General features: G+C 40.2%; 1 protein-coding gene across 4 annotated transcripts in view; it reads right to left on the reverse strand.

Moving 5' to 3' along the window:
* The window catches only part of LOC130909059 (polyamine-modulated factor 1-binding protein 1-like), a 283,508-nt gene that overhangs the window by 26,444 nt on the left and 232,921 nt on the right, over positions 1 to 24,143 (reverse strand). For all 4 annotated transcript variants that reach the window (XM_057825134.1, XM_057825133.1, XM_057825131.1 and 1 more), the window contains 5 exons: positions 23,706 to 23,796; positions 3,562 to 3,671; positions 3,392 to 3,466; positions 2,365 to 2,458; positions 2,242 to 2,282 (listed from right to left, as the gene is read on the reverse strand). In XM_057825134.1, the coding sequence (XP_057681117.1) occupies positions 2,242 to 2,282; positions 2,365 to 2,458; positions 3,392 to 3,466; positions 3,562 to 3,671; positions 23,706 to 23,796 (411 nt within the window). The remainder of the gene's footprint in view (positions 1 to 2,241; positions 2,283 to 2,364; positions 2,459 to 3,391; positions 3,467 to 3,561; positions 3,672 to 23,705; positions 23,797 to 24,143) is intronic.

A 24,143-nucleotide genomic window follows, 5' to 3' on the forward strand; every position in this document is an offset into this window, starting at 1 on the left:
TCAAAGGGGCTGCTGCAGCAAAATTTAGAGCAGTTCATTAGATAAATACAGTTATACGCGGTACTTTTTGCTACTACAACAGGAAATCATTATCTGAATTTAGTACAAAAGATGGAATTTCAAGAAGAAAAAAACTTTTTTTGTCTGATTTTGTGTCCATATTATCCTGAGGAGCTACGATGTCTTCCACATGCCGTGTCCCTTGTGTGTAGACATTACAGGAAAAATTACCGTATTGGCCCGAATATACAGTGGGGCAAATAAGTATTTAGTCAACCACTAATTGTGCAAGTTCTCCCACTTGAAAATATTAGAGAGGCCTGTAATTGTCAACATGGGTAAACCTCAAACATGAGAGACAGAATTTGGGGGGAAAAAAACAGAAAATCACATTGTTTGATTTTTAAAGAATTTATTTGCAAATCATGGTGGAAAATAAGTATTTGGTCAATACCAAAAGTCCATCTCAATACTTTGTTATGTACCCTTTGTTGGCAATAACAGACGCCAAACGTTTTCTGTAACTCTTCACAAGCTTTTCACACACTGTTGCTGGTATTTTGGCCCATTCCTCCATGCAGATCTCCTCTAGAGCAGTGATGTTTTGGAGCTGTCGTTGGGCAACACGGACATTCAACTCCCTCCACAGATTTTCTATGGCGTTGAGATCTGGAGATTGGCTAGACCACTCCAGGACCTTAAATTGCTTCTTACGAAGCCACTCCTTAGTTGCCCTGGCTGTGTGTTTGGGATCATTGTCATGCTGAAAGACCCAGCCACGTCTCATCTTCAATGCCCTTGCTGATGGAAGGAGATTTTCACTCAAAACTTCTTGATACATGGCCCAATTCATTCTTTCCTTTATACAGATCAGTCGTCCTGGTCCCTTTGCAGAAAAACAGCCCCAAAGCATGATTTTTTTCCACCCCCATGCTTCACAGTGGGTATGGTGCAATTCAGTATTGTTTTTCCTCCAAACACGAGAACCTGTGTTTCTACCAAATAGTTCTATTTTGTTTTCATCTGACCATAACACATTCTCCCAGTCCTCTTCTGGATCATCCAAACGCTCTCTAGCAAACCGCAGACGGGCCTGGACGTGTACTGGCTTCAGCAGGGGGACACGTCTGGCAGTGCAGGATTTGAGTCCCTGGCAGCACATTGTGTTACTGATAGCAGCCTCTGTTACTGTGGTCCCAGCTCTCTGTAGGTCATTCACTAGGCCCCTCCGTGTGGTTCTGGGATTTTTGCTCACCGTTCTTGTTGTCATTTTGACGTCACGGGGTGAGGAGGGAGTTGAAAGTCTGTGTTGCCCAACGACAACAACGTGTTGCCCCAAAACATCACTGCTCTAGAGGAGATCTGTATTGAGGAATGGGCCAAAATACCAGCAACAGTGTGTGAAAAGCTTGTGAAGAGTTACAGAAAACGTTTGGCCTCCATTATTGCCAATAAAGGGTACATAACAAAGTATTGAGATGAACTTTTGGTATCGTCCAAATACTTATTTTCCACCATGATTTGCAAATAAATTCTTTAAAAATCAAACAATGTGATTTTCTGTTTTTTTTTTCTCCACATTATGTCTCTCATGGTTGAGGTTTACCCATGTTGACAATTACAGGCCTCTCTAATATTCTCAAGTGGGAGAACTTGCACAATTCGTGGTTGACTAAATACTTATTTGCCCCACTGTAAGACGGCCCTGATTATAAGACGACACCCTCTTTTTCAAGACTTTTTTTTTTTTTTTTTTAATCTGTGTGATTTCAACAAAGATCAGATCACATCTGATGGTGGTTTTATGCAGAATATTTGGAGGAATTCCAAAAGGTTCAGATACTTTTTCATACCACTGTACATGTGTGATGAGCTCATAGTACCATATACTAATATACCAATACCGGAAGTCGGTAGCAGAAAATGTCAAAGATGGCGGCCTCCATGTTTCACTCAGGATATTTGTCTATACCCAGACCAAAATATGACCAAGACCTTTGGGAGTAAAGACCGAGACAAGACCAAGGCAAAACCAAAATAAGAAAAATCCATTACAAAAAAAAAGTATACTGTATATACATACATTTAGATTATTAATATATAGAGAAGACGGAATTTCAGTAACATAAACTAATGAATGTTTTAAAGTTTTTTCCCTTTAAAATCACATAATGAATGACACCCAGACCCTCAAAATATGGTCTGCTGGTCTTCAGAGTAACAACACTAGCTTTTACTTACATTTTCTCATCTTGAAGTGCACGCAGGTCATCGAGTTGTGCCTGCATGAGAATGTAACATCGTTGTTTTTTTTCTTTTTTTCTTTTATAAACGTCTGTCATGTTTTCTGCTCGGTTGTCTCACCTTGACGCGTCCCATTCTTTTCTCCTGCCCTGCCGCCATTTCTTTCAGTCGCTTCACCTGCGCCTTCAGTGTGTCATTAGCCTCCTGAAGATGTCTGACAAACCAAAGGGAAATGCAGACATCCAGTTCAAGCAGATAGTACAAAGTCAGGCTGACAGACACTATTATCATCAAAAGACTCTTTTCACACAAAAACATAACATTGTCTGTGACAGTAAAATGCTTAGTTCACAGAGTCATTTATTATTAAAACGTGGCTATTCATATGATATTTTGTTGACATCGAATATTGGTTAATATATTTATATAATTTGTTGCTCTTAGAGAATCCGAAACTTTATCAGGACAGAAATGCAGAGTGTATTTTTATGCTGCTAAAAGCACAGATATTGGAGGGTTAGGATGCTAATAGCAATGAGGGGCAGGGGCGGCGTATGACAGCACTATGACAGTCTGACTAGACCACTTTTATCTCTTAAAAGACAGAAATGTCACGCCCTGTCTGAGCATATGGCACATGTGCGTGTGAGTCATGATGATCCACGCATGACAGAAAGACTGTCAGGTACTGTACAAGTATGGCACCTAAAAAACTCACTTTATTACAAGCACAAACCAATATTTGAGCACATCTATATATAAAAAATGTATCCACTGGCATTCACTAAATTACAGAGAGTTTTACTACTTAATGATATTGATCTTTATCACATAATTTTTTTACGTACAGTTTGTGGCATCCAGGTGAGTACAAATAATGAGTTTTCGTCAACAAAAACTAGACAAAGACAAACACATTTTGAGATGACTAACATCAGACTAAGACGAATAAGTATTATCGTCCTAAAGACTAAGACGGAAAGGAAAAGGGCTGCCAAAAATAACACAGAGAAGGCATACAAATCCTAAATGTGTACGTTTATAGAGTATCAGTACAGAAATATTGTACATGCAGAAAATACAGCTTGAGAAAAATCCCATGCACACTAATGATCCATTTCTTGGTGTCTTTCAGACAAATACTCACATTTTGTCATCAGTGACATTGAGCAAAACTTGGCATTGGGCCTTCATTTGCTGTGCAAGTTTTTCGCTAGCTCCTCTGGAAAAGAAAAGCCAAAAGTTCTTTACAGCGATACTGTAAAGCAAATGACGAAATGACATTCTGGTTCTATAAAATGTAATGCATTTTCATACTTTTGCTCAGCTACCCATTGTTTGAGATTAGTCACAATGAGCTGGTTTCCATGACGAAGGTTGTCATTGTCTGAACGTGATGCTGCTAGCTTGGACTGAAGCGTGTCCACCTGCAGTAAAGAGGGGGAAAAAAACAGCAACGCTTTATTGTCTCTGCCCCAACCGTCTGTTAATGTTACAGATTGAATAACTACGGAGCTCCTAATAGGACATCCACAGAAATAAAATAAATTTAAGCAATCTCATGCGCATCAGAAACTATCTACTAAACATGAGCATTATATAGCATTTAAGCTAGCGGACTTTTGCTATGCAAGTTAGCCAACTGTTGTAAACATTAGAAATATGTAGTATTTAACCTAGTGGACTTTTGGGATACAGGTTAGCCAATTGTTGTAAACATTACAATTACCGTAATTTTCGGACTATAAGCCGCTACATTTTTTTCTCTGATTTTGAATCCTGCGGCTGATAGTCCTGTGCGGCTTATTTGTTGATTTATTTGGGTTAATAAGTAACACTTTTATTTGACAGCGGCGTCAGAACACTACCACAAGACACTATAATGGGCATTAATGCACAGTGTTGTCAGTAACGCGTTACTTTGTAAAGCAAGCTTTGAGGCAAAGTGGTTCAAAGCTTCATTTGGTACATTTGGTCCACCATGAAGCTTTGAGGCCAATTGGTTCAAAGCTTCATGGTGACCAAATGAACCACCATGAAGCTTTGAGGCAAAGTGGTTCAAAGCTTCATTTGGTTCATTTGGTCCACCATGAAGCTTTGAGGCCAATTGGTTCAAAGCTTCATGGTGATTCATTTGGTCCACCATGGAGCTTTGAGGCCAATTAGTTCAAAGCTTCATGGTGGTTCATTTGGTCGTGAAGCTTCATGGTGGTTCATTTGGTCATGAAGCTTTGAATAGTGCTTTGAATGGTCCATAGTGGACCAAATGAATCACCATGAAGCTTTGAACCAATTGGCCTCAAAGCTTCATGGTGGTTCATTTGGTCATATGAGTGTTTTATGATACCGCTGTCAAATAAAGTGCTACCGGTTAATATCGTTTGGCGTAAACATCCCATAATACAATGAGGACATCTGTGGCTTATAGTCCAATGCTTCTTATCTACGAACAAATGCCGTTTTCGTGTCAAATTTGGTGGGTGGCGGCTTATAGACAGGTGCGCCTCATAGTCAGAAAATTACAGTATAAAGTATTTAAGATGGCGGACTTATGCTATGCCAGTAAGCCAATTACAACAATGAAACAACTGGCTAATTTGCATAGCAAAAGTTCGCTATCTTAAATGCTATATAATGCTAATGTTTACCAGGTAGCTTCTGTTGTGCACGGGAAACTTTTTTCTGGTTGCGCACCAGAAAACTCTTAAATTCATTTTATTTCTGTCGATGTCCCTTTAAGGGCTCCTTAAATAGCAGCCAGCTATCATGTTTTTTAAATGCCAACAACATAAAATGCATAGAAAATGAAAGTAGCAGGGCTTGCCAAAAACAAGGGAATGCAGAAAAAGTCTGGGTAATAGTGAGAAATGACACAGGTGGTGTTTGCTGACACAGATATATAAACAGCAGGATATGGTATTAGGCGGTGCTTAAGGAGGAAAGGAGGAGGATGGTGTGTGAGGTTAACAGGGATGGAATGCCAAAACTGCTGACTTTCCCTTTCTTCTTATCACTCAGGACCTTTTAGGTGCCTAAACTCCAGGGACACATTGGGATTATCAACCTAGAAACACCTTGATATTGCACACGTTCTACCCACAAAGACTTGGAAACATGAAAAAAAAAAAAAAAAAAAAAAAAACATGATTTAAACAGCCTTTGAATAAAACGAAGGGGGAAAAAACAGTGAAAAAGTCCATGTTGTATGTGTGTGTATTCGGTACATATTTTTGTTATGCATATCGAAATCCAGGAAACTGAAGGTTAGATTTCAAAGTTTTCAGTGGCTTAAACGACTTTTCATAATCGGGCTATTGGCTGGTTCGAGCTATATTTAGCCGCATTCATAAGCGCATGTACTAAGGCACTCGCATCTGTTTGATCAAAACCGATTTTCTAGCGCAAATCGTTTTTGTTACACCCCTAATAAATAACAGAACAACAGAAAAACAATAAAAAAGCATCAGTCAGGAACCACTGCCGCACACGTGTTCCAACACAGGCAGGCATAGCAATATAAAACTGTTTTAATAACAGTAATTACTATAGTCTCACATTAAGATCTCCCTGCTGACTGTCTGACTAAGTCGCCTGGTGCAGGGATGTAAATCGCAGCGGCGGTTTGATGTTGTGATTAGGACTAAATTACACACCATCACTCTGTTTTCATCATTGTCAAGGGAGGCAGTGTGGGGATGTGTGCAAGTGTGTGTGAGTAAGAAGGGAGAGAACGGTAAAATGGGGCAAAAAAAAAAAGGTGCGATTGCAGGCGGGGGTGGATGGAAGGACGCAAATCTGCTTAACATTTAGATTGGTTTTGTTGCACAAATATTTTAGCAGATGATAGGGGCTAAAAGGGGCCCTGAAATGCATTTGGGACTCTTACAAGCGAGTCTGGTGATGCCTCTCTGTTTTTTATGCTTGAAAATATAAGTTGACTGGTGGAGGATTTGGACTCTGCAGTGGCTGCTAGAGTATTCATCATTTTGAATATGACTAGTGCACAGAGCGAGGCTTTTACGGGAAAAGATGGATTTCTTTTGAAGGCTCAAATGATTTTTAACTTGACCTTAGAGTGGAATCCCCAAAGTTGAACACCTTAAAAGTGGTAGGAGTTCAACCACATACTGTACTGAAGGGAATAGTAACTTTTCTCGTATTTACCGTTCAATTGTTTGGATTACACGTAATGTAATCAATCAGGAAATAGCATCTTTTATTCTATTTACTGTTTGACTGTTTGTTTTCCTCTAACACACCCAATATATAAAATAAATAGCATTTATATCATGGTTTAAGAAAAAACAAGCAGAATATACAGTGGGGAAAATAAGTATTTAGTCAACCACTAATTGTGCAAGTTCTCCCACTTGAAAATATTAGAGAGGCCTTTAATTGTCAACATGGGTAAACCTCAACCATGAGAGACAGAATGTGTGGGGGGGGGGAAGAAAAGAAAATCACATTGATTGATTTTTAGAAGAAGTGGGGTCTTCCTAGGTATCCTACCATAGAGTCCCTTTTCATTCAGACGCTGACAGATAGTACGGGTTGACACTGTTGTACCCTCGGACTGGAGGGCAGCTTGAACATCTTTGGATGTTAGTCGAGGTTCTTTATCCACCATCCGCACAATCTTTCATTGAAATCTCGTCAATTTTTCTTTTCCGTCCACATCTAGGGGGGTTAGCCACAGTACTGTGGGCTTTACACTTATTGATGACACTGCGCACGGTAGACACAGGAACATTCAGGTCTTTGGAGATGAACTTGTAGCCTTGAGATTGCCCATGCTTCCTCACAATTTTGCTTCTCAAGTCCTCAGACAGTTATTTGGTTTTCTTTCTTTTCTCCATGCTCAATGTGGCACACACAAGGACACAGGACAGAGGTTGAGTCAACTTTAATCGATTTTAACTGGCTGCAAGTGTGATTTAGCTATTGCAACCACCTGTTCCGTGCCACAGGTAAGTAACAGGTGCTGATAATTACACAAATTAGAGAAGCATCACATGATTTTTCAAAGGGTGCCAATACATTTTTGGAGTTTTGCTTAAAATGATAATGATTTTTTTTTTTTTTCCATTGTCTTTTGTGTTCTTTCATTGCAAGCAAAACAAATGAAGATATTACGACCAAAGCATTTGTAATTGCAATCATTTTCTGGGAGAAATTGACAGAATTGTAGGGTGCCAGTACTTTTGGCCAGCAGTGTACATACACATAGACACCCACTGTATGGCACATTTTAAAATATTTTGGGTTTTGGCTGTCTCTGTCTAAAAGAATCCTGACCCCTGATTTAGCCTGTCAATTAAGTTCATATTCGTGAGAAATGTAGCCCCAACCTCCGTTTAATAATCTGTGTGGTCTTGTCCTGTCCCAGCAAAATGTGTACATGCCAGTTATGCAGTTATGTTGTCCCTACCAATGTTGAGACCAAACCTACACCCTTGGAAATAGTATTTGACCAATATTCTGAGCGAAAAGATCATGTTCTAATGTCACTTTACCAGTGGTTTCCAATTAATTGTTGGTTGTGGGACAAACTTTTCCCGAACCCTGGTAAAGTTGCATCCCAGCAGGCACGACACAAGCCAACAGGGAGCCTCAGTAATGGCGGCCGCTGATAAACAAGTCGAAAAGGCGTGTAGGGGAGTGTTTGATGAAAGGACTGGGAAAGGGAGTTGGGCCTTACAGCAGCAGCAGCAGCAGCAGACGACGATAATTAAAGAAGCCATCATCAGCATCATTAATATGCTAGATCTGCTGTGGTCCACTGACTGGTCTAATGGAGAACATGTCATCATCGTTGCCATTAGCGAGAGTAGGACACACACAAATATACGCACTCACAGACTTAATGTTGGGTCATGCCATGATTATCACCATTAAGCCGAGAGTGGGAAGACCTGCTTTGGAATCCTCATTCTTATCTCACCATCCTATGCACATATAAAATGCACACACAAACGCACGCACATAGCCCTGTAGATCTTTAATTCAGACCCTGTGAGTGATAAGTATGCATATCTAAGTGATGTCAGGCCTGTTGGGTCTTTTAATTAGACAGAATGAATGAATGTTTTATAAAAATGTGTTTAACAATAAATGTGTTCATTAATTTGATGAAAAGATATGCTCTGATGAGCAATGAGTTGAAAAGACTAATGACTAGTATTCGTCTCTGATGACACTATGTAACACATATTTTGTTCTAAGTGGTCTTTCAGAGTTTCCGTCGCATTGACATTTAGAACACTTTTGTTTCCCAAAAAGTTTGGGTTTGTGGTCACAATGTTGAAATTATATACACACAGTGGGGCAAATAAGTATTTAGTCAACCACTAATTGTTTCCCACTTGAAAATATTAGGCCTGTAATTGTCAACATGGGTAAACCTCAACCATGAGAGACAGAATGTGAAAAAAAAAAAAAAAAAACTGAAAATCACATTGTTTTATTTTTAAAGAATTTATTTGCAAATCATGGTGGAAAATAAATATTTGGTCAATACCAAAAGTCTCATCTCAGTACTTTGTTATGTACCCTTTGTTGGCAATAACGGAGGCCAAACGTTTTCTGTAACTCTTCACAAGCTTTCCACACACTGTTGCTGGTATTTTGGCCCATTCCTCCATACAGATCTCCTCTAGAGCAGTGATGTTTTGGGGCTGTCGTTGGGCAACACGGACTTTCACCTCCCGCCACAGATTTTCTATGGGGTTGAGATCTGGAGACTAGCTAGGCCACTCCAGAACCTTGAAATGCTTCTTACGAAGCCACTCCTCTGTTGCCCTAGCTGTGTGTTAGGGATCATTGTCATGCTGAAAGACCCAGCCACGTCTCATCTTCAATGCCCTTGCTGATGGAAGGAGATTTTCACTCAAAATCTCTCGATACATGGCCCCATTCATTCTTTCCTTTACACAGATCAGTCGTCCTGGTCCCTTTGCAGAAAAACAGCCCCAAAGAATGATGTTTCCACCCCCATCACAGTGGGTATGGTGTTCTTCGGATGCAATTCAGTATTCCTTCTCTTCCAAACACGAGAACCTGTGTTTCTACCAAAAAGTTCTATTTTGGTTTCATCTGACCATAACACATTCTCCCAGTCCTCTTCTGGATCATCCAAATGCTAGCGAACTGCAGACGGGCCTGGACGTGTACTTTCTTCAGCAGGGGGACACATCTGGCAGTGCAGGATTTGAGTCCCTGGCGGCGCATTGTGTGAGAACTTGCACAATTGGTGGTTGACTAACTACTTATTTGCCCCACTGAATTTAAAACTATGAACAGTTGCACTTGGAATGATTAGAACTTGCAGCGGCAAAGCAACGTGCAGATAAGGACGCCTTCTGACCACGGAAGCCCAACATGTGCATCATGCAGCTGACCGAGCAAGATTGAAGCTGACTACCAGGTGATAGGCAAGACATCTACAAGCCCACCTCTCCAACACCAAATCCCGCAATCAGGTCTTCAGGACAGTCCAGAACAAATGGCGGGACGTCCTGTACTACCACAACACCCGATAACGAAAACTCCAAGTTTGATAGCTCAGCGCCTCTCAGACGGTGAGGCCTCAGTTGCCTCATTAACCATGACCCAGCAACGGTGACACACGAAGTTGACCGCCCAAATCTGCAACAGAAGAAGACCCAAACACACAACTCTTACTGCCGACGGCCCACCCCGCGAGAGCCTTCAAAAAGACTGAATGTTTGAAACATTTTGAAATGACTGAGATATGACTAAGACTATTTTCGTCCAAAAGAATACAATAAAAATTAAAAGCGCTGCCACAAACAACACTGCATGATGTGTTATGGTATTTGGTAACACTTTATTTGACAGTGGCGCCATCAGACTGTCATTGGACAATCATAATTATGACATAACACTGTCATGACCATTTATGAAGGCTTATAACAGATGTCATTTAGTGTTAACCGGCAAATTATCTCACTTTTGCATGGATGTAAAAGATCCAAGCTGGACATAAATGGTGTTAGCGACATAAGTTGCTGGATGACACTTAATAACATAAGCATTCAGTAACGTCCATGATAGAGTCATGTCATTATTATTACGGTCTTTTGACAGTGTTATGAAACCGCTGTCAAATAAAGTGTTACCTATTAACCCAAATAAATCAACAAATAGGCCGCACTGGACTATAAGCCGCAGGATTCAAAATGAAGGAAAAAAGTAGCGTCTTATAGTCCGAAAATTACGGGATTAGGCTGAGGGGTGCCAAAACTTTTGTCCGGCCCATTTTTGGAGTTTTCTGTAAAATGATAATGATTTAATTTTTTTTTTCATTCTCTTTTGTGTTTTTTCATTGGAAGCGAAATAAATGAAGATATGACTACTAAACCATTGGTAATTGCAATCATTTTCTCTGAGAAATTGACAGAATTGCAGGAGTGCCAATACTTTTGGCCACCACTGTATAATGCAAATAAGGTTGCTTATAAGTTGGTGGGGACAATTTGAACACCATTTAGAGTGGCTAGAGTTATGTCCCTACCGTCCCTATGCAAAGCTACGTCCTTGACTATTTCTATTCAATAATATTGTCCGTGTGTTGGTCAAATAATTAATCTAATAACTAATGAAGGTAAACAAACTCATTAAGAGTGATGAGAGTTTTCTGAAAATTTCTATATGTTTAATGAAGAGTTTATGAATAAGAATCGTGTTATTCAAGGTTAACCGACATTCATTCCATTTTGAATGCATGCATCACTTAAAGAGAAAAGACTTTTCATATATAGCAACCGTTACCCGCTGAAAATGATATGATGGTGCTTTTATCAGCATGAAAACTAAAACGACTCATTGAATGAATTACCCAACGTTAAAGATGGTACAGTGTAGAGTTAAAACCAAAACATTCTGGGAAAAAATAGGCCTCAAAAGTCAAACAAAGTATCTTCATGAGACGTTGCATGACATGACAGCAAATCCCATGAGACATGAGCTCAGTGAGCATTTGAACAAAGTCGAATCAGGGGTGTTTTGCTTTTTATTTGGCTTTTTTGACTGATGGCAAAAAAGTAAAGTAGGAAGGTGTCTAGATCAAGAGTCTTAAAATTGTTTTAATCTTGGTCGCAATCGAGTTATGACGGTCCTAAGAGTTGAACGACTTAATTCGCTACTTGCGGTGTAATTTGTAGACCAAATCGCTTCTTGGTTATCTTGGTCTTAACATGGAGCAGCTGGATATTCACTGTTGCCACTAGGGGGCAATGTTTCCACTCAAATCAATAAAACCAAATGCAAACACTTTCAAAACAAACCATTACAACGGCATAAAGGGGAAAAGATATCGTCATTGCGCACACCATATAATTGTCTGCGTTAGTCTAACACATATATAGTCTAACACATACATATGGTACAGGCTGGCACCGTCTAACTGTTTGCATTACTCTAACACACGTAATATAATTAATCAGGAAATAGTATCTTTTTCATATTTACGGTAGGACTACACTACTAATATAAAATAAATAGCACACCATAGTTTAATGAGAAGAAATAGAAGAGATACACAATGCCGTCTTATGACAAGATTGACTGACGCACCAACTCGTGCAATCAGCTCTCCCAGCAAACTCCAAGGACAAAGTGCTTTGTCCTAAAACAAGTACAACCAGCCCGGACAGCAAAGTTGATAGCGGGCGTCCCAATCCGCGCACGAACCTAAGCCGCCTAAAACCGGCCACCAAGGGGAAGACCCAAAAGCAACGCCCAGACCCACCTTCGGACACGCCTTGGACATGACCCGCGTCAGCAAAGACTTTAAAAAGACTGGACACTGAGATAACACAGATTTTTTTCTGCTCGGAAACATTTAGCCTTGTTTTGGATCCAGAATTGTCCCTCCGTCGTCTGTTTTTGCCTTGTTTTTACCATTGTCGACGAATAAATTGTCAACCTGTTTTCGGTGAGTGTTCTTCAAGTTGTCAGTGAGTGTTCTTCAAGCTTTGAAACATGGAGTCAGTACAAAGGGTTAAAATAAGAGGACGCGCGAGATTCTGCCTTCCCGGCGGGCGCACGCAGGGCAGCGTCAGCCGAGCGGCACTTGTTTTGGTTGGTGCTGTCCCCGGGTGCGTCTGGGCCGGCGGGGCGAATTTCAACAGGCACTCTGATTAAACGAATCCTTGAAGCAGCAAAATTTGATTCGTAGCTTTTTTCTAATCGAATTACTCGTGTTAATTGAGTAATCGTTGCAGCACTAGTGACAACTTTACTTTCTAACAAAATCTTTAGTGCTAATATGCTTCTCCAAAACAATACAAACTTGCACTTTAAGAAACACGTGGTAACTTTTCATTTTTCGGTTAATTTTAGAGATGCCGATGGACAGGCGTGGTAGTGTTTTGCCTTAAGGAAGACTGCGTTTCCCATGAGGACCAGCGCACACCCGCGCAGTGTCCTAAAAATCAATCAATCAACAATCAATCTCGCGGTCGCCTCTAGATGGATTAAACAACATTTCTGTTTCCAGCGGCTGTGTGAAGGATGAATAGTAAGAAGGTAATGAATCCAGTTGTGGTTAAACAATAGCATAGGACGGTTACCAACTGTGTAGTTTACTGTGGCAGGGTTCCTGCCACCCTCCTCGAAGCTAATCAGTGCCGGTGAAAATGATATAGACCTCCTCAAGATATAAAAGATGTCATTCAACTACCCCAATAGCAGGCGACTGCGTGTTGGATTCGCTTTGCAATCACACCCGCTTAACGTCAGTGCACCAGATGTGGCCCGGATCAGCACTATGAGTCCAAATGATAGGCTGCGCACTGTTCCGGGGCGGACCTTGCAGACCGGATCGCTTAACGTCAATGCGCCAGATAGGTCCCGGATCAGCCCTATGACAGTTTTGCCTTAATTGTCACCTTGACTGAACAAATTGGTCAGTCTGGGACCAGCTGCCACTGATCATCGCTGCAGTTTACTTAAACCAGTCCTTGGACTCACAACATCGCCAGATCAACAACTCAACTACAGGTATGTGACTTTCAGCTAACAAAGAATGTTGTAATCCTGATACTGAGCTCACTTTTGTGTTTTTCCCCCCGAGATCCTGTACTGCTTGCCTGGCAAAATGCCTGCCTGCCCGTTCACCTGTTCTATCACCAAACTGCCCACCGGATTCTTCAGACACTATCTAACACTCCCTCTCATCGTCAATGAATTTGGTCCCTCGTTACCCCAGAACCTTAACAAATACAATATGTTGGTTACAGTCTAAAACTGGGTCATCTTTAATGTTGAGTTGCTTGCTCCAATTAAAATATTTTATGTAAAAACAATGTTATATTGTTATTTTGCTGTATTTTGCATTAATACATTACCCATGTCCGCTCCAGTTATATTTTGCTATATGGGTAGTTGTCAGTCGACATATCACGTATGTTATGAAAATATTTTCTAAAGCTTGCTTTAAGACACCGATGAGCATAATCGCTACTTATTAGTAACGTTTCACAAACAAAGACTACAAACAAAACAATTGGCTTCTTATAGTCTGATGGAGGCACAATGGTTCTGACAGCACAAAACACAATCTAACTCTCGAAACTTAGAAAAGTTATTGTTTCAGCAACCCAACCTGAGTGTAGCAGACAAGCAGTGAACTCTTGCTCTCATCACTGGCATGTGAGCGCAGCCTTACATTACACACAAAGACCCAAGCGGGACTCAGTTCCTGGTCCGCCCGACTCCAACGACGACTCAGTTCCTGGTCCGACCGACTCAGACGACGACTCAGTTCCTGGTCCGCCCGACTCCGACGACGACTCAGTACCTGGTCCGCCCGACTCCGAAGATGACTCAGTTCCTGGTCCGCCTTACTCCCACTCAGTTTCTGGTCCGCTCGACTCCAACGACGACTCAGTTCCTGGTCCGCCCGACTCCGACGACGACTCCGTGCCTGGTCCGCCCGACTCCGACTGCGCGCCTGAATCTCCTCACGATGATGACGTTGCTCCCTGCTTCCTGTCACGGCTTGGCGGCATGAACGACAGAGTCCTACCTCGCCCGGGGTGCCCGCCTGATCAACCCGTGCGGTCGCCCAATGTCTGGCGCCCCAAGCGCCCACCCGATCGACCCGTGCGATCGGCCCACGTCTGGCGTCCTGGACGCCCGCCTGACTAGCCGTGACGGGCTAATGTTGCTCCCTCCTCCAGCATCCTTCTTCTCGCCATGTTTGGGAGTTTCTTCGGGACGTCTGGGATCCGTCCCTTGAGGGGGACGGTACTGTTAGGTTTTGCGTTGGTTTTCTCCTAGCGTGACTTGTCCCTTTGATTGCCCATTGATTTCACCTGTTGTGCCTCCTAGTGTTTCCTCCAACCTACATCCTCCTGTGCTCACCTGTTCCTCGTTGTGTCGTTACCCTTCGTCTCTGTGTGTATATAATCTCCCAGTTTCTTTTCACTCCTTGTTGCGTCATTGTCTATGTCAACGTCACTTTCAAGTTCTGTCCAAGCCCTCGTGTACCAGTCCCTCCGTTTAAGTAAGTTTTGGTTTGAACATTGCCTTTTTGATCCCCAGTCCTTTTGGTTGTACTTTGTGCCTTTTGTTAGTTATTATTAAAACCTTTTTTGAGTTCTCTGCCACCTGCCTTGCATTATTGTTTCCCTGCATTTGGGTCCACACAACCTGCCTGCCCGCGCATTTCCTGACAAAAACATGCACATTTGAACCAATCAGAGCTAACTATCTCTGCTGATCACATGTCAGTATGTCAGCCAATTGAACGGATAAATGAGTACAGCCGTTTTGCTTTGTTGCGTGCATTTTCACATTGACGTGACATCATCGTCAGACTCGGATAACTACAGGAGCTGGGGAAACCTCCATGCCGTCCGTGGAATAAAATATAAATATTGGTGGAAACGGATTACACTACACAAGCACTTTATTATGCTTGTTGTCGACACTTGCCTATGTAAATCTTATGTTGGTAGATTGTTTTCTTCTTAGCATGTGTGGCAGCTTAGCATTTTTTTATTTTATTATTTTTTTAACATACCGTTTTGACAGTTGCCGTCATATTTTCGGAATCAAAGCACAGTGTACCGGAATAGCATTCCGGCCCTGAATCTTATACCGGAACTGCGTTCATGACCGTTCTGACCCACTTTCACCCCTGGTCTTCTTCACCAATAACAGCTAGGTGACGGCGCTTTAGGTGTTCAGTGTACCCTCCTTTGTTTCGTTGAAATAAGTCAATGTTTTGGCCACTCTGTTGCACTTTTTTGGCTTTGTGCCGCTTTCCCCGCTTGCGTACCAAGCGTCCGACATTAAAAAAATCTCCAGACCCCCACAGCCCCTTAAAAATTTTCTACACAATTCACCTAGGTCTCCTTTTTTGACTTCAAAACGGTGAATTTCGCCGAAAGGTGAGAGATTTTCATGCCTGGTATATACAAACTAAACAAACTAAAGCTATTAAAAGTTGACTTAACTTTTGCGTGGAAAATAGGGGGAGGCTATTCTAAAGTTTTGGACTTGTCAAAAAGAAGGCACTAACTCCATTAACAAGTAGTCCACAACACAAAAATCTGAACATTTTGTGTTGCTTATTGAAAATATGCTGGGCTGTATTTTTATTTTATTCCTCCCCACCCCAAAATCACTTTGCTCCCTCCCCATCGCTTCCCCAGTGTGATTAAACATCTAATTGTACAGAAACATCAATGTCACTGGACACATCAGGCACTTCAAAGATTTTAGGAAGACATATTAAGACATATTTCTCAACTTTTTTTGCCAATTGAAATCGTTTCGGTACATTCTCATTAAGACTGCTCGCAACTCCCCAAAAAATTTAGGTGACCACACTAATGACGTGTGTTTGCGTGTAGATGAATGTGGAAGGAAATGCCACTGATAATGAGTGTGAGGCGGGAGCCACACAACATACTTTATGTTTACCATGACTTGTGGCATGCAATTTGGGCCTACCCAGGGGGCCCAAACTTTTGCATGCCTCTGCATGATTCACAGCTATCGAAAATGCATGGAAACATTCAGTGGCATACAAAAGTTTAGGCGAGCTCAAGGGATCCAAACATTTGTATCAAGGGCTTAGGTTTGGTCTCAACATTGTTAGGGACGATATAACAGCATAACTTGCATGTACACTTTTTGCTGGGAACGGGACATTAATAAGACCAATCATATTATTGACTACATTCCTCACGAATATTACCTAATTAATTATTACTCTTAATTATCATATATATCTTCCCTTGTCAACCTCTACTGCCACTTGCTGTCAACATTGTTGTTTTCCAACATGCCTCCTAGCATGCACTGCAGCGCTACAGATGTAAATTACAATAAAAATGCATGTTATGTGCTAATTATTTCCTCAGTTACTGTTCTAGTTGTTTCATTAATTGCTAGTTCTGGTATTTGTTAATACTTTATTTGAAAGTGGCGGCATAAGACTGCCATAAAACCATCATAACTATGACATGAGACTGCCATGAGGATTAATGAATGCTTATGACAGATGTTGTTACGTGCCAAAGACGGCTCGCGAAGGGCGTAACATAAAACAAGCCACACAAATGTACAAGTGGACACAAATTTATTTACACACAATCAAACTCGCAATGAATATGTACAGAATGCCGACGAAGCGTGACTTCAGGGTAAGCCCAGGCCAAAACAACAAACAAAAGGAGCTACACTTAAACCCCACCCGCTAACTAAACCCTGATCATGTAAAAGGAACAAAGAAAAGACAGCGTCTAACCTAACTTCCTACTCTATACAAAACAGGAGAAAACGAGTTGAACAGAAATGGCGACTTACCCTTACTTGCTTCAGTGCTCTTATTTACAGTGGTGAACAAAAACGATCCAATAACGAATAAACACAAAAGACCTCACCGAAAAAAAGCGGGAGTGTATCAAAGTAGCGATCAAATGCAAACGAGAGTGAATGGCGAGCAAATAGCTGGCGAGGAGGACCGCGACAGAATACTGTCAAATGCGACCTCCTAGAGCGTTGACAGCGGCAGGTTTAAGAAGCTTGGCGCCTTTTCCGGTGGCCAATCAGTGGTGGTGACGTCGTCGGTCCGTCCTGCGTCGATCAGCTGTCGTCACAGTGGGAGGGGAAGCAGCCAGCTGGTGGAGGTGACGATCAGCTGACTGGAAGAATCTCAGACAATTAACTATTAAACGGCCAGGGCCGTCACAGATGTTATTCGGCAAATGATCTCACTTTTACATCTCAGATGGACATAAATGGCGTTAGTGACATAATTTGCCAGATGACACTAAATGACAACCGTCATTAGCATTCATTAGCGCCAATGATAGTGTAATTTCGTAATTAAGACATGCTTATGACGCAGCTGTCAAATAAAGTGTTCCCTATTAACACAAATAAATCAACAAATAAGCCACACTGGACTATCAGCGACAGGTTTCAAAATGAGGGGAAAAAAGTAGATGCTTTCGTCCGAAAATTATGGTAATGCTAATGTTTACAACAATTGGCTAACATGCATTACAAAAGTCCGCTAGGTTAGATGCTATATAATGCTAATGTTTAGCCAATAGTTTCTGGTGCGCACCAGATTAAATTTGCTAAAATTTATTTTATTTCTGTCAATGTCCCTTTAGAAGCTCCATAGTTATTGAATCTGTAACATTAACAGACGATTGAGGGTTACCCATTAACCCAAATAAATCAACAAATAAGCCACACTGGACAATAAGCTGCAGGATTCGAAATGAGGGGGAAAAAAGAAGTGATTTATAGTCTGAAAATTACAGTACAAACTTGTTAATAATCTCTTAACTATTCAGGAATGCAAACAATAAACATTTGTCTTAACAGCACTAAACATTGTCTAAATAAATAAAATATAACTGAAAAAAAACTTTTAGTCAGGGTTTAACAAAAATAAATGTAAATGGAGCCTTCCTTCCTTCAGGGAGAACACTACTGCTTTTGTCCACAAGCAGAGCCAAACTTAAAAAAAAAAAAAAATCTATTTATCTCGACTATGATGAGTGTATGATTATCTAACAAAAATGTCTGCATAGGCCGCAAATAAAAATGTTTTAAATAGGGATGTCCCTGATCTGATCACTTGATTGGAAATTGGGCCCATCAGGCCCATTTTTCAGAGGATTGGAATCGGGTTTATTATTTTTTTTTCATCACTATTATTATTTTTTATTATGGGCTAATACGTAACAAAATAATCCAGAAATGCTGTGGTATTGCTAAAAGAAGCAAAAATATATGTTTTATACTCCCGGAAAAAGCAGAAGAAGTACTACTGCAACATGTTTGGAACTTTTGTGTCAAGGAATGCAGGCGGGCAGGTGGTGTGTGGACCCAAGTGCAGGGAAAGAGAGGTGTGGCAGAAAGGGCGGTGTAATTATGTCCGAATGCCAACAAAAAAAACAAAGTACCAAAAAAAACGACCGGGGGATCCAAAAACTCTTGACAAACAAAAATCAGGCTAACAAATCAACTCACTTTCAAAGCAGGACCAGGAACACGAGGAACTGGGAAAAAAAACACTGACATGAACGTGGAGATGCACATTGAAAATGCCACGACAAGGAGTGAAAAGAAAATAGGAGCTTATATGCACACACAGACAAGGGGTAACGAGACAACGAGGAACAGGTGGGTGGCACAGGAGGATGCAGGTTGGAGGATACACTAGGAGCAGGCACAACAGGTGAAATCAATGGGCAATCACCGGCGACACACTAGAAGGTAACCAACTCAAAACCTAACATTTTATTCAAAAAAAAAAAAAAAAAAAAAAAAAATCAAAAAACTTTTTTCGGTATCGGCAAATTCTCTAAATCAAGTGACTCTGACTAGGGTGCAAACATATGCAACCGGGACATCCCTAATTTTTAAACAAATAATGTAGAAAATAAAACATTTTAAATAAATGCAAGTCGTCATCCAATCAAACATGCATTTGAGGGGAAAAATTGGACACATTCAGCCAGTGAGAAGGTGAATTTAAGTCTGAACGTGATGGAAACAATTCACTTCATAATGGTAGTCAATTCTATCTTCACAACACATGGGAAGACAATCTACTGTACATTCCCTATATAACCAAACTCAATATTTAATGCAAATAAGGTTGCTTAAAAGTTGGTGGGGAGAATTTGAGCATTCTGAAACGTTGCCCGTATTATGTCCCGACCGTCCCAATGCAAACCTACACCCTTGACTTGTATGAAATTATTAGAAACGCATGCCACAAAAATGCAATGCCCAAATTTCGTAAATTGTTAAATCTCAGTGTGTAATTTTCCTTATTTATCAATATAGTTCCGACAATTTGTCCATTTTTTTAGCTCGAATTTGTACAAAGCCCCTTTCCCCATGCACAGACCCACGCACACACACGGACAGAGCTATCTAAAGTTCAGCTACTGTGCACCGAGGCAATTTGTAATATAGATTTTCTCTATAAGCCACTGTAGTGCACCATTTACTATTTCAAACCCTTTGATTTTATTTTTTTCTTCCACTGGTAGACAATCCATCTACTCAAAGTCAATAAAAAAGATTGGGAGCCTAATGAAGGAGTCATAGTCACAACAACCATCATCAGAGTGTTTAAACACTGTTTTTCCAAATGCACATTCGGCAAAAAGCTCACCTGCCGTTGAGATGATGAAAGGCAGAGTGGAAACATAAGGGGAGATAAAGGAAGCTGTATTTGAGTGCAGGTGCAGCCATCAAACACAGAAATGCATAAAAACAATCTACTCTCGCTCTACTCTCTCTTACATGCATGCAGACACACAATTGCCTTTTAGCAGTATGTGCCTTAAGAATCAAGAGAAAATATTACATTGAATTAATAAAAAATGCAATGATTGTCTTTTTCTCTTTTTTTTTTTTAAATGATAAGTGACTCATTCTTTGATTTTTGGACAGTAAACTACAGGTAGTGCCGTTCCTACACCGGCGACATAACCGGAATTTCCGCGTAAATCGGAATTAACCCTTTAAGCACCCCTAAAAAAACCCTAAATCTCAAAATAACTACCCAAACACATTTACTGTACGTCATTGTACAGTCCTCGCCAAGACGTTAAAGCTAAATCCTAGCTAGACCGCGAGCTGACCTCCAAAATGACAATGTCAGACGTCCGTGTATTTTGCTGACTAAAATTAACTAAAACAAAAAACTCAAATAAAAATGAAACTAAATCAGATTCATCTTCAATAACAGTAATTCAAATTTGCGTTTATAACCAACTGCTGTTACAGCAATAACAATTCACACAAATGATTAGCATGTATCAGTTAGCTTCTGCACATCATCAAAAACAATCACATACACTAAATAGATAGATGGATAATACATGTTTTTGGATAGCTATTTTGCTATTAAGGGGTACTAAAAGGGTTAATTCTGACTTGCGCGTAAATTCGGGTAACGTCGCCAGCGTAGGAACGGAACTCGTTCGTAGCTGTATTATGATTTAGTGATTTGGAGTGACACTGATGGTTTGGTAAACTAGTTAGCATGCAAATGTATGGTATTGTTATCTGAATAACTCTTAATAGCTAATAACATACCGAGCATGTTCTCAGTTCGTTGTTTACGCGTCATGTAACATTAGCATACCGTACAAATATTTAGCCTGTTGTTCTCTATTTTATTTTAAATTTCCTTTCCAGACGACATATCTGTTCTTGGTATTGGATTGTATCAAATACATTTCTCCCAAAATATATCCGTTATACCCAAATGCAACTTATGTTTTTTTCCTCCTCATTGTGCATTTTTTGGCTGGTGTGACACATACTTAGGAGTAGGGCTGCAGGTATCGATTTTAGTAGTCAATTAATCCAACTAATGCATTCTAAGAATCGAGTAATCGGATTAAGAACATTTAATGCGTTGCAGAATAAATTTTAGGAGATGTAAAACAAAAGGGTTGCTAAGATTGCACTTAAATGAGCATTAAACACGAGTACAAAAAAAAGGAAAAGTTTCTTCAAACTAAGTAGAATAGCACTTTCATTTAGAAACAATTAAAATAACTGAGTTAGGCCTCTAACAGTATAAAAAAACAATAAATTAGGATTTATGTACAAGAAGAGAACAACTGGCTAACTTGCATAGCAAAAGTCCGCTAGCATAAATGCTATAAAATGCAAAAGTTTTTTTATTCAATGTTCTTAACATATCATTGAAACACATATTCCCACAAAAAAATGACTAAAAATACCTACAAACTAAATTATGCATACGCAAACATTAGCTCAAACAAACCTTACCTTATGTTGGTATTAACAGGGAGCAGCTGGATTCAGCCATGTTAAGAATTATGTTATATTCACCATTGCCACTAGAGGGCAGTTTAATCAAAAACTAAACACCATTGCATCAAAAAACATATTAGCTCAAACAAAAACTTACCTTTTGTTGCTAACGTTTGTTGTTAACAGGGAGCAGTTATGTCAGATTCACTGTTGCCACTAGAGGGCAGTGTATCCTCCAAAATCAATAAAACTAAATGCTCTCGACTTAATCGACTAATCGTTGCAGCACTACTTTGATGTGACTTATAGTCCGAAAAATATGTGCGCTACGTCAAAAATGGACAACAGTAGATGTTTGCAAACATGAAATGTTGTGAACGGAAGTTTAAAAAAAAACATCTAATTCACAAAGTTGTACACTTACAGTATATATGTATCATAATTTTTGGCCTATAAGATGCATCTGACTGTAAGCAGCCACCCACCAAATTTGACACAAAAATGGCATTTGTTCATAGATAGGCCTGATTGGACTATAAGCCGCCACTGTCCTCACTGTATCATGGGATATTTTCTCCAAAACATATTAACCGGTAACACTTTATGTGACAGTGGCATCATATGACTGTCATAAAACCAAATGAACCAACATGAAGCTTCATTGCTTCAAGAAGCTTCATTTGGCCATCACTGCTTCCTTGGGGGAGACAATCAACCTCTGCTGCCACCTGCTGTCAACACCGTTGTTGTACAACATGCCTCCTAGCATGCTTTGCAACGCTACAGATGTCAATCACTAACAGAAATTCATGTTATGTGCGGATTATTTCTTCAGTTACTGTTCCAGTTGTTTCATTAATTGCTAGTTATGGTATTTGGTAAGACTTTATTTGACAGTGGCATCATACGATTGTCATAAGATCAAATGAACCACCATGAAGCTTCATTGCTTCAAGAAGCTTCATTTGGCCATCACCGCTTCCTTGGGGGAGACAGTCAACCCCTGTTGTCAACATTGTTGTCCAACATGCTTCCTAGCATGCATTGCAACGCTACAGATGTCAATCACAATCAAAATTCATGTTAAGTGCTGATTATTTCTTCAGTTACTGTTCCAGTTGTTTCATTAATTGCTATTTACGGTATTTGGTAACACTTTATTTGACAGTGGCACCATAAGACTGTCATTAAACAATCATAAGTATGACATGACACTGTCGTAAGCATTATTGAATTCTTATAACAGATGCCTTTTAGTGTTATCCAGCAAATGATCTCACTTTTAAATGGATGTGAAAGATCCGAGCTGGACTTAAATGGAGTTAGTGACATCATTTGCCGGATGACACTTAATGACATCTGTCATAAGCATTCGGTAATGCCCATGATAGTGTCATGTCATAATTATGACAATCTTATGACGCCGCTGTCAAATAAAGTGTTACCTATTAACCCAAATAAATCAACAAAGAAGCCGCACCCGACTACAAGCCGTAGGATTCAAAATGATGGAAAAAAGTAGCAGCATATAGTCCGAAAATTATGGTAGATATAATACTGTATACACTGTGATTTCTTTTCTCCAACGTCATTAGAGCAGTAAACCGCAAAAGAAATTTGCATCAATGATATGGAACCCGATGTAAAATCAACATCCCAGACAGCAAGCAGCAGGTTTCATGACATTTTAAGACAGAGCTCCAAGTTTGTTGAATCTTAATGAACACCGCTTTACCCGTCCTGACTTGGCACTTAATTATCTATTCTGCCTCTGTATAAGAGCAGCTCAGCTTTGACAACTTCTCTCCATCACATATTGTTCCCATTTCCAGTCAGAACATTAGGGAATATCAGTGAATATTAAAGCCAGGAATTAACTCTCCAAATCACCTTGCGTGCACCCCTCCCTTCTTTGGACAAGATAATCCCTGCTCTAGCACTGGATATATGCCACTAATCATCAAAAAGGTAGACGAGAAGAGAGGGAGGAGCAGAAGTACGTTGAGGGAGACCTTGATTTAAAGGCGAGGATGGATACAAATGTACAAAAATATACACTACAAAGGAAAAATGACTTTATCCCAATAAGTCTGATTTAGTTTTCATTATACTTGAGTTTGACGTTTTCTTTCGTGCAGATAAATTAGAATGTTTTTACTTACCTGGGCTTGTGCTTCTTTCTTCTCAATGACAGCCTGCTGAACATTCTTCTTGAGCTCTTCCACTTCCAATTCCAGTCTCCGAGCCATGACACTACATAAAGCCCAAACAATGGACATTATCAAAAATAATTTTTGCCCGAGAATTACACAAATGGAACATTTTATCAGGTACTTAGTTTGGTGTAGTAGTACGTTTTATGGCAGTGCCTACTAACTGACTGTTGAAGGGAATAGTATCTTTTCTCGTATTTACTGTTTGACTGTTTGTATAATTCTAAAACACCCAATGCAAAATAAATAGCACTTACACCATAGTTGAAGGAAAACCAGCAGAATATAGGGCATAAGAGATACATGACGCCTTCTTATCACGGAAACTCAACGTGTGCGTCATGCAACTGACTGAGCAAGATTGACGCTGACGAGGCAAGACATCTA

The sequence above is a fragment of the Corythoichthys intestinalis genome, chromosome 20, assembly GCF_030265065.1.
Source record: "Corythoichthys intestinalis isolate RoL2023-P3 chromosome 20, ASM3026506v1, whole genome shotgun sequence".
In the NCBI taxonomy this organism is placed as follows: domain Eukaryota; kingdom Metazoa; phylum Chordata; class Actinopteri; order Syngnathiformes; family Syngnathidae; genus Corythoichthys; species Corythoichthys intestinalis.